General features: G+C 43.4%; 1 protein-coding gene across 2 annotated transcripts; it reads right to left on the bottom strand.

The window, feature by feature from the left end:
- Window positions 1-1,141: 1,141 nt before the first annotated feature.
- On the bottom strand, window positions 1,142-12,001 carry SDHD (succinate dehydrogenase complex subunit D). 2 transcript variants are annotated; one of them, XM_059707873.1, is made up of 4 exons: window positions 11,846-12,001; window positions 8,180-8,296; window positions 6,689-6,833; window positions 1,142-2,139 (listed from the first exon to the last, which is right to left on the bottom strand). In XM_059707873.1, the coding sequence occupies exons 1-4, from the start codon at window positions 11,895-11,897 to the stop codon at window positions 1,974-1,976; spliced, it is 480 nt and encodes a 159-aa protein (XP_059563856.1). In that variant the 5' UTR covers window positions 11,898-12,001; the 3' UTR covers window positions 1,142-1,973. The 2 variants fall into 2 exon arrangements, with proteins under 2 accessions (XP_059563856.1, XP_059563857.1); XM_059707874.1 differs by lacking the exon at window positions 6,689-6,833.
- Window positions 12,002-12,017: the final 16 nt, after the last annotated feature.

Here is a 12,017-nt window from a genome sequence, read left to right as displayed (position 1 = left end):
TGATCATGCCCTGCTTAACCTCAGAAGCCTCCCACTGCTGTTCGCTCCTTCCTGCCTTACTTTCCCTGCTGCTCTAGCAGCTCCCAGCAAACCACTGTTTTTCCAAAGTGACAGCTCAGCTCTATCCTAATTACAAAACCAATAAGGAGAGTCAGACAGCACCCGGCCAGCCTCCACTTAAATGCCTCAGTCACCGTCCGATAAAGCTTACTAGCATTAGATACCCTTCCAAATCCCAACTAGAATCTGATGGTGCTGGTGATAGCTATAGCATTCCCGTATTACCGTGACAGCCTTCCCTATTTGGACTACAGGGAAACTCTGCTTCATCACTCAGTTTTACAGTAATGGTGCACTGAGGGCTGCTGTGAGGGGATGAACACTAAGGGGACCACTGTCTAGAGAATTTTAAAACAATAATGAAATTGACTAAGGGTGAGTCTACTTTTATTCACCACCACAAAACAGCAATTCTAAATAATGTCAGTAATAAAATTCTCCCCCCTGCCAGGAAGGCCTGGCCCAGCACCACCACTCCATAGTAAACCACTGCTATTCAGGCACCAATCCCTTTTGAAACCTTTAACCCCTGTAAAACTGAATTAAGCACCTTTTCCTAAACCCTTAATGCACATCTGAATCTCCTGCAAGGCCATAGCATGTTAAGGGGAGCTTATCTTTACTAGTAACCAGTATGGACATTGATGAACACATGCCCCCTTCTGGCCAGCTTCCCATCAACAGTTGGCCTCAGCTGCCCAGTAAGGTCCTTCATAAGTGAAATGAGCCAAGTCCCAGTCCCTCTAGGCTGCTAGGAGAAACTAACTAACCATCGTGCCTTATACTCATCCTGCAGACCAGGCTAACAGCATACAGAATATAATTTGAATTCCAAAGGCTGATATTCACAAAACACCATAATCTGGACCTAATTCTAATTCTTTCTAATACTCTCCTCATACCAAACTACTTATACTCAGTATATTTCTGCCTATTACGTCTTTCTGTGTTACAGTGCTTTGTGTCCGATTTACCTAACTGCTAAGCCCCAGAAGGAAATTTAAAGACTCAATCCTGTTTTATTGCTATAGATGCAATGGACACTCGGTTCTAATAAATAAAACTAGGGACAGATAATACATAAAAGAGCAAAATACATTTTTATTATTCAGAATTTTATTTTAAAAAAAACTTTATTTTCACAGAATACATTTCACATTAAAGATTCTCACAGTGGGGAAAATAACACTTTATTATTTAAAGTTTTATATTTGTGGATGTTATTTTGGGACAAGTAAAATGAACATATTTGAGGAGTTAAGTCTCAGTTTAGAACATGTAATACTTTGATACCTCTACAGGGGTACCTCTTCCCTGCATGGAACTTCTCTATATTCAGAAGTTCTCCAGGCTCTTTTACCCAGGCTTTAGAAATTGGTAATGTGAAATATTAGCATTTCCTAACTTTAAAGTTTCCCAAAGACATATAACCATCAGTGACTGGTATCAACTAAACAAAGGGGGAAAGTTTTCAAACATTAAGTGCTGCATAAGTTTCTGCAGTCTTTACTTATGAATTAATAGTTTTTCCTTTCTCCATAACTCCTAGGACAAATAGAGCAGTTTGATTAGGTATTGAGAGTAATAAAGCTGAATTCCCTTTAAGAGTTTGGTAAATTATAATGCAAAAGCTCATATATAATGTTCAGTTACATTGTGAGTCTTGAGAAGCTGGAGGACAACCTCATTCACTCGCCAGAATGTGGAATTCTGTCTCACAATTTCTTGGATACAATTCCTCTCAAACCTTTTCCTCACAGATTAAATTCTAAAACTAGCCAAGTGATTAGGAGAAGAGATTTATCTCACCAGTGGACTTATCTGTTATTTCCTCCTTATTGTGAGATGAATGTCATGACAGAGCAGAGGCAAAGAGGTGTACAATCAATTTTCAAGGTAGTAAGTCAAGAAGGTCAGAGCTTCCACAACATGGCAACAGCTTTGCAGATGCCCACATCGTGATAGTTGAAATAACAAAGCCCAGCAAAGGTGAAAGCCGAGAGTGCCAAGAGGCCTGCCTTGGCAGCTTTCTGCAATGCATCCTTTTGAACATAGTCAGTAACAACTTGTCCAAGGCCCCTAAGGAAAAAAAAAATCACAGCACAAATGAAACATCACAAATGACACTAGAAGACCACACAGATAACTTGGTTGCAAAAAGACAATCAGGTTCAAAACACAACCAGTCAAAAACCAAAGTAAAGGAATCAAGTGTTTCCTAATAATATAATAAAGACATCTTCCTATTCTTCAGATTCAATTTTCCAGAGTTACTTATATCAGAAACAGTAATTAATTACTATCTACAAAATTTTGGTTTTAAATTAAAGCAATGTTCTACAGTTTTTCATTAATTAAAAAAGAATGTATTAAACAGATGTGATATGTCAGAACCTGTTATAGACATTGAGAGCACAGCAAATAAGACAGCATCCCTCCCCATATGGAATATTCACTCTAGTGAAGGAGAAGGAAAGAGTACCTTTGTGCTATGAAGTAATATTCTAGAAAGGATGACCTGAATGAGAATAATCCAAGCAGAAGTGACAATGACCTTGGCATCTTTGAAGAACAGTAAAAAGGTTAGTATGGCTGGAAAACGGGGAGATTAGAAAATGAAGGCAGATCACATAGGGCCTTGAAGGTCATGAAAAACAGTCTGAATTTTATTTGAAATACTAGAGGCCCAGTGCACAAAAATTTGTGCACTCGGGGGGAGAGGGGGGTCCCTCAGCCCGGCCTGTGCCCTCTCACAGTCTGGGACCCCTCGGGGAATGACCACCTGCTGGCTTAGGCCTGCTCCCCGGGGGATTGGGCCTAAGATGGCAATCAGACATCCCTCTAGCAGCCCAGCAGCCCTAGGGGGATGTCCACTTGCCAGCAGGGAGCAGGCCTAAGCTGCAGTCGGACATCCTTAGCGCTGCTGAGAAGGCAGGAGAGGCTCCCACTGCCACCGCTGTACTGGCAGCCATCAGCCTGGCTTGTGGCTGAGCAGAGCTCCTCCCATGTGAGAGCGACCTGACCACCAGAGGGCAGCTCCTGCATTGAGAGTCTGCCCCCTGGTGGTCAGTGTGTGTCATAGTGACCAGTCATTCCCAGTCTTTCTGCTGTTAGGGTCAGTTTGCATATTACCCTTTTACTATATAGGATAGAGGCCTGGTGCACGGGTGGGGGCTGGCTGGTTTGCCCTGAAGGGTGTCCCGGATCAGGGTGGGGTCCCGCTTAGGTGCCTGGCCAGCCTGGATGAGGGGATGAGAGCTGTTTTCAGGCTGGCGGGTGACTGAAGCTCCCAACTTCTTTTTTTTCTTTTATTCTGGGATTTATTTACCTTCTATGGCTGTCACTGGAGCTGAGAGAGGCTTTAGCTCTGAGGCTCGGCTCCAGCTCTGAGACCTCGGATGCTGAAAGCAGGTATCTGGGTTTGTTTGGGTTCTATAATTGTAACACTGTTGTGGTCCTGCTTGCTCCAGCTCTGACAGCTGAAAGCAGGTTTCTGGGGTTTGTTTAGGTTCTATAATTGCAACATAGTTGCTTAGAGTGCAAGCTCAGAGGCCGGCAGTGGCAGGCGGGGAACCTTGGCTTCCTCCTTCACTGGAGCAAGCAAGCCTCCTGTTCGCTTCAGCTGCCTGGCTGTCGGCCACCATCTTGGTTGGCAGTTAATTTGCATATCTCGCTGATTAGCCAATGGGAAGGGTAGCGAAGTTACGGTTAATTACCATGTTTGTCTATTATTAGATAGGATAATGAGAAACCACAGATGTGCTTTCAGTGGGGAGTGACCTAATTTTACTTCATTTTTTAAAATCTTTAATGTCGAGAGTATTACAGATGTCCCCCTTTTTTCCCATTGCCCCCCTCCACCCAGTTCCCACCCCACCCCAGGCCTTCACCACCCTACAGTCCATAGGTAAGACCTTTGGTTAATCTCTTCCTGCTCCCCTCCCGCTTCCCTCTGAGATTCACCAATCTGTTCCAGTTTCCATGCCTCTGATTCTATTTTATTCTCCAGTTTATTTTGTTCATTAGATTTCTTGTTCATTTATTTTGATTTTTAGATTCAATTGATGATAGATATGTATTTATTACTTTATTGTTTTTATTTTTTATCTTCTTCTTCTTTCTCTTCTTAAAGAATACCTTCCACATTTCATGTAATACTGAAATGTTTGGTGATGAACTCCTTTAGCTTTGTCTGTGAAACCCTTTATCTGACCCTCAATTCTAAATGAGAGCTTTGCTGGGTAATCTTGGTTTTAGGTCCTTGCTATTCATTACTTTGAATATTTCTTGCCACTCCCTTCTGACCTGTAAAGTTTCTGTTGAGAAATCAGCTGACAATTGTATGGGCGCTCCCTTGTAGATAACTAGCTGCTCTTCTCTTGCTGCTTTTAAGATTCTCTTTTTGTTTTTAGCCCTTGGCATTTTAATTATGATGTGTCTTGGTGTGATCTTCTTTGGGTTGCAGGAGGCAACCAATCAATGATTCTCATCATTGATGTTTCTCTCTCCCTCTCCCTTCCTCTCTGAAATCAATAAAAATATATTAAAAAACAAAAACAAAACAAAAAAAAAACCTGTACCTAACAGCCTATTATGCAACCACTAATTTGTTTTCCATCTCAATGGATTTGCCTATTCTGGACATTTTATATAAATGCAATCATACATGTGGCCTTTTGTGTCCAGTTTCTTTCACTTAGCTTAAGGTTTTCAAGGTTCATCCATGTTGTGGCTTGTATCAGTGCTTCCATTCTTTGGCCAAATAACACAAGCATACCTCATTTTATTGCACTTCACTACATTTTGCAGATACTGCAGTCTGTGGCAACCCTGCATCAAGCATGTATATTGGTGCCATTTTTCCAACAGCATTTGCTCACTTCATCTCTCTGTCACATTTTTAAAAAATATATTTTTATTGATTTCAGAGAACAAGGGTGAGAGATAGAGAAAATCATTGATCAGCTGCCTCCTGCACACCCCCTACTGGGGATCAGGCCCACAACCCAGGCATATGCCCTGACCAGGAATCAAACCATGACCTCCTGCATCATACGTCAACGCTCAACAACTCAGCCATGCCGGCTGGGCATCTCTGTCACATTTTGATAATTCTCAAAATATTTCAAACATTTCTATTACTATTATATTTATTATAGTGATTTTTTATATTACTTGGGAAAAACCCTTCACCAGAAAAAAAATTATGACTTGCTGAAGGCTCAGATGATGGTTAGAATTTTCCAGCAAAATGTATTTTTAAATTAAGGTATGTACTTTTTTAACTTTTAATTTTTTTTTTAATCATCACCCAAAGATATATTTTCCCATTAATTTTTAGGGAAAGTGGGAGAAAGAGGGGAAAGACAGAGAGAAATATCGATCTGAGAGAAACACACGGACTGGTTGCCTCCTGCACATGCCCCAACCAGGGCCTGGGCCATGGAGGAGCCTGCAACTAAGGTTCATGCCCTGGACCGGAATCAAACCCAGGAACCTTTGGTCCACAGGCCGACACTCTATGCACTGAGCCAAAACGGCTAACACTATACTTTTTTTAGACATAACGCTACTGCACACTTAATAGACTATAGTATATACAGTGTAAATAACTTTTATATGCACTGGGAAAGCAAAGAACTCCTGTGGCTCACTTTACTGCAATACTTGTTTTATTGCAGTGGTCTGGAACTGAACCCCGTACTATCCCCGAGGTGTGCCTATAGTCACATATAGCACATTTTGTTTAGCTATTCATCAGCTGATACAACAAAGGGTTTTGAGAAGGGGAATGTCTTGACCTGACTTAATATTTTAACAGAATCAGGGGGCAGCTGTGTTGGGAATAGACAGAAGGAGGACCAGTTAAGAGACTACTACTGGAATAGAAGATAATGACCAAGTTTGGGGCTTGAACAAACAGAACAGAAATGCTATTAATTCAGGTGGGTGAGAGTGCTAGAGGAAGCGATCTGGGGGGACATCAGCAACTTAGTTCTATAGCATGCTACATTAAAAATGTCTATTAGATCCCAGCTGACGTGGCTAGGGGTGGAGCATCGACCTATGAACCAGGAGGTCATGGTTCAATTCCCAGTCAGGGCACATGCCTGAGTTGCGAACTCAATCCCCAGCATGGAGGGGTACAGAAGGCAGCCGATCGGTGATTCTCTCTCATCATTGATGTTTCTATCTCCCTCTCCCTTTTTCTCTAAAATCAATACAAATATATTTTTAAAAAAGTCTATTAGATATGGGAATGAAGACATCAAATGAGCATGTGAATATATAAATCTGGGCATAGAAATACCTTACATTATGTTTTCTATAGGTCTTGAGTATTTCAATTTCTCCCTTATATGCAACTAGTGACCCAGCGCGCAAAATCACGTGAGACCCAGACCCCGCAGCGTTGCGGGACTCCCCCGAGTCCCACCATGCTGCGAGACCCAGAGTCAAGTCCCACCCACCTGCATGTGCGCCTTGCCGCGCACGCAGCCTCCTGGTGACCAGTCTTGGGTGGTTACAGCCTTAGGGCCACTGGATTTTTATAATATAGATAATGAAACAAGCTCACAGGAAACAAGCTGAACTAACAACATAATACTGAAAGCACTGCTGTACTTACCAATGACTATGGAGAGAGAGGACCGCAGCCAGGGAGTAGTCCATCGCAGAAGAAGGATTCAAATACGCAGCTGGAAGTAGGCCCAAGAGCAAAACACTGACAACCCTCTCACCAGTCCAGTGGAGAGACGCAGCCTTGGAGCCAGCTATAGAAAGGAGGAACCAGATTCATAAGAGTTGAAGGGGTAAACCTATCTCTCCATTCAGTATCTGCCACACAATAACTCAAATTGACAGAAGAGCAAACAATATGCATATAAGACTTAACACTGAGCATAAAAGAGGGTAAGATAAAGGAGGTAATTGAAAGAGATGCTTCCCACCCCCCCACCCCCCGCCCTTTTTTAGTACAGGTTGTCTCAACACCTACACATGTTGATTAGAAGACAGATCCACTTTACTTATAGGCAAGAAATGGACAAAATATATTTGCAGAATTACCAACCTTGGACTTCAGTATAATGGACAAATACCTAATGAATACAAGTTAGGGATACTTGAGAAATTCCTTTAAAACATTTTTTTTTTAAATGAAAACAGCCAACTCAGAGAAGCAAAGTTCTGATTTCAACTTTTAGGACCATGGTCCTTGTTCTGTCACATTGCTCATAAACAGAAATGGAACAATAAGCAAGCGAAAAACCAAATGGGCTATAAACATTTCCCTGAGAGCCTCTATCTTTTTTTTGTTACAGATCCCCTTTGAGAATCTAATAAAAGGATAGAGCGACTTCCCAGAAAAAATGCACACAAACACATACATTAAAACTATGTATACAACTTCAGGATTTTCAGTCCCATGCATCCCAAGTTAAAACTACTCTTCTAAATCTAACTAAACTAAGCAACAAAATGCAGAAACAAAAACTTTTCAAACATAAAGTTAGTCTAAAAAGCAAAAGATTACACTGTATAATTTCTCATAACTCAGATGCAACTATATCTAAGTGGTTGATCTAAGAGTCAAGAGAAGTCTTTATTTGATCTTTCCAGACTTCAAAAATGGAATTACAGTCAACTCATTATTCACCTACAGGCTTTCTAAGACTAACTTTAATAATATCTAAACAGTATTCATCCAAGAAATGCCATGATTTTAGTATCAATCTATATAAAAACAATCAAGTTAATTACAACTATAAATATGCATAACTTTTCAAAAACTGTCCACTATTTTAGTTATTCATATTTGGCTCCTCTCCATAAACTAAATAAATAAGAATAACTAAACTACTGAACAGACTCTTCCTAAAGCTATATTCTTGTTTAAAAAATTAAACATTTTAAAAAAGACTTATGCCAGAAGATTCTCTGAGTGTAAATGGCATCATTCAACCATGTTGGTGTTGTCTGCCCAAAGGTGTAGGCTAGGTCATTTGACAGAGCTGGACACAAAAGCTCCCCCCACAGACAAGTCCTCCCAAAGACATGGTAATTAGCTAAGATGAAGATGGCCACAGCCCAGAAAGCAGCAGCAATGGAGAAAACATACAATGGCGGCTGGGTGACAGGTGAATGTGCTGTATTCCACACCATCCTGGGGTAGGTTGGTCCTGGAGAAATGCCGAGATTTGAGCAGGTCTGACCACTGGGGTTCGGAGGAAGAGAGCTAAGGAAAGAGACATTAGGAGGATCATAAGCACCTCTCTTGTAACAGGATTGACAGACTTTCTAAATGACCATAGGTAAGCTACTTCAACCCTAAAAGAGGATAACATCTCATCTATAAAAAAAGATAGCATCTACTTTGCCTGGCCGGCTTGGCTCAGTGGTTGAGTATCAACCTATGAACCAAGAGGTCACGTTTCAATTCCTGGTCAGGGCACATGCCTAGGTATGGGCTTGATCTCCAGTGAGGGGTGTGCAGCCGATCAGTGATTCTCTCTCATCATTGATGTTTCTATCTCTGTCTCCCTCTACTTTCTTCTCTGAAATCAACAAAAATAAAAAGATAACATCTATTTCACTGGGTTGCTGTGAGGTCAGACTGAGTAACCACTGGAAAACTGAAAAATCAACAAACCACTTACATAAAAAGGCTTCACTTTTACTAATTTTAAAAAGTAAATTATAGTTTTCTCCTTCCACTTACTCATCCGCTTGGCAGTGGAGTAAGAGATACAAGATACAGTCTTTGTTCTCAAGGAATTCAGTCTAGTTTGGCAAGTTCATCTATTAGCATCCTCCTTTTCAAGATCAATTTCTCCACTTGTACCCCTGAACCCATCTCTTTCTGTCCTGTTTGGGATCCTGTGTCTTGGTTAAAAAATAGGCAGACCTGCCCTAGCTGGTTTGGCTCACTGGATAGAGCGTCGGCCTGGGGACTGAAGGGTCCCAGGTTCGATTCCGGTCAAGGGCATGTACCTTGGTTGCAGGCATATCCCCAGTAGGGGGTGTGCAGAAGGCAGCTGATCGATGTTTCTAACTCTTTATCCCCCTCTCTTCCTCTCTGTGAAAAATCAATAAAATATATTTTTTTAAAAATAGGCAGACCTTAGTAAACCCAACTCCACTACTTACAAGCTGTGAGACTATCAGCAATTAAGACAGGCCTCCTAACCTCAATGTCCTCAATTGTAGAAAGGAAATAATAGCACTTACTTTATAATACTGTTGAAAATTAAATAATATATGCAAAGTGTTCAGTATAATTCCAGGAAGTTATAAGCAGTCAATAAAAGGTCATTTTTCTCCTGTATCTTTAACCTCTCCTTCCAATTGGCCATTTTCCCCCCACTGATGTAACATACTTCCCTTGATACTAATTCCTACAAGGCCCATGTGCTCTTTCCCTGTTCTCTTTCTCCTCCTTCCACCCATGCCTCTTTAAAGTGTTATTTAAATCATCCTGGCTGGTGTGGCTCAGTGGGTTGAAGCATCATCCCATACACCAAAAAGTGACAGGTTCGATTCCTGGTCAGGGCACATACCCAGGTTTCAGGTTTGATCCTGGTGGGGACACGTACAGGAGGCAACCGATTGATGTTTCTCTCTCACATCGACGTTTCTTTTCCTCTCTCTAAAATCAATAAAGTAAAATTTAAAAAAAAATAAATCATCTCAGCTTCCCTATGATTCTTTAACTCAGAAACTTACTTTTATCCCCACCAAAGCTGCTTTGGTAAGTTGCCAATGGTCTCAAGTAGCCATATCCAACAGGTACTGTCAGTCTTCATCTTATTGGGCCTTTCGTCACCACCTGGCCCCATGCTCTTTCCTCCCTTCTTTCCTGACAGAACTCTCTTCTAATTCTCTCATTAGTCTATGTTAGTCTCCTCCTGCATCCACTCTTTTTTTAAAAATACGCTTTTAATTGATTTTTAGAGAGAGGGAGAAGGATAGAAACAGGGGAGCATCATCGATCAGCTGCCTCCTGCACACCCCCTACTGGGGATCGAGCCCACAACCCAGGCCTGTGCCTTGAGTGGAAATCGAACCAGCGACCTCTTGGTTCCTGAGTCCACGCTCAACCGCTGAGCCTCACGGGCCAGACCTCCTGCATTCACTCCTAAATGTTTTCCCAGACGCCATCATCTGCCCATTGCTCTCCTTTCCTCTGCCCACCCCGGTCATTCTGTCTATTCAGCTTCTACTGAGTTGACGACACCCCAATTCTGTATCTCCAGCCCTGATATCTCTCCAGTTTCAGAAGTTTAAGTGCCTGCTGGGCCTCTCCCCTGACATATCATACATGGTCTTCACACACCATGCCAAAAACTAAAATCATCCTTCAACTCACTTTCTCATCCAAAACTGTCTCCCATTTGCATGTTCCCCACTTTAAGGACATCCCAGCCTAACCCAGAAACCTAGAAGTCATGTAGGATTTTCTCTCTAAATTCAGTCAATTGCCAAATCGCGCTGATGTACCCAAACATCTCTTGAGACAATGTTTTCTGTACTTCTCTTCAAGTTCAGGACCTCATCATCCTTGCCTGTACCAGTGCCCTACCTCATCTCCCTGACTTGTGTCTTAGCCCGACCATCTCCCCTGATGGCCCATCTGCCACCCTGCTACCAAAGTGCAATCTAGCCCTAGCCAGTTTGGCTCAGTGGATAGAGCGTTGGCCTGAGAACTGAAAGGTCCCAGATTCAATTCCGGTCAAAGGCACATGCCCGGGTTTTAGGTTCGATCCCCAGTGGGAGACTTGCAGGAGGCAGCCAATCCATGATTCTCTCTCATCGTGAATGTTTCTATCTCTCTCTTCCTTCCTCTCTGAAATCAATAAAAACATATTGAAAAAATAAACAAACTGCAAATCTATGTCAAATTTTTCAATGGTTCCTCTTCACACCAGGTAAAATGCATACCCCTTATCAAGGCAAGTTCTTGTATGATTTGACTCCAGATCCCCTTTCCAGGTTCAGTGCTCATTCCTGACCTCGAGCTTCAGCTTTAGTAACAACCGATTTGTTTTGTTTCCTCTCCTAACAACCAGTGTCTACTCCTTCCTTCATCGCTGCACCTGTTCACCCCAGGAGCCCTAACTGTAATGACCTTATCCCGTGGCCTTGCGGGTCAGGCACACCTCCTTCGGGAACGGAGACAAAGTAATCCTTCCAACCCGGGCGCTGAATACATCCTCCCTCTGGACGGTATAACAATGTGTGGACGGCAGAACCGTTGTTTGGTGTTAAATTATGCTTACACGTGTTTTCCCTATAAAAAGGAAAAGTCTTTGCGGGCAAGAACTGTGTTTTATTCACACCTGAATCCCACGCTTACTGCAGTGCCGGGTATAACACACATGCCCCGTCCGATGTCTACCGGAGCGGTCCCGTACACCCCCTCGAGGAGCAAGACCCGGCACGGGGATTCGGATCCTCTTTTCGGAGTCGGGGTGGGAGCTCGGGAAGGACAGCGGTGCGGAGGGGGCGAGCTCCTCTGAGCAGCCTCGGCGGGGCTGGCTCCCAGAGGCAGATCTTGCGGATGTGCCCGCTCACCACGTCGGCCCAGGCCGGGAGAGACGCGCTCCGGGAATAGCCGGGCCCGCAGCGCGGGGGTCCCTGCTGTGGTTTCGCCGGAGCCAGAGCGGCCATTGGGAAGGAGGAGAGGAGGACCGCCGCGCTCCAGAGGCCACGCCACCCGCAGAGGACTCCTCCCGCCTCCCTGCCCAGCGGGAAGCCGCGCTGGGAGCCCCGGCCGCCGGACCCTCACCTCGGCCTCCTCGGGCACCGCAGAGGACACTCAGCCTCCACACGCTCGCCATCTCGCTCCTGGAGGTTCAAGGTCATCCAGTAACCCGGAAACAGTCACAGGCACCGCCCACCACACCACACGAAAGAAAACAAGGAAAACGCTTGGTGAACCGGAAGTTGGGAGTTGGGAG

This window comes from Myotis daubentonii, chromosome 9 (assembly GCF_963259705.1).
Source record: "Myotis daubentonii chromosome 9, mMyoDau2.1, whole genome shotgun sequence".
In the NCBI taxonomy this organism is placed as follows: Eukaryota; Metazoa; Chordata; class Mammalia; order Chiroptera; family Vespertilionidae; genus Myotis; species Myotis daubentonii.
The sequence above is the reverse complement of the archived record's forward strand: the minus strand, read 5'-3'. Positions and strand labels throughout refer to the sequence as shown.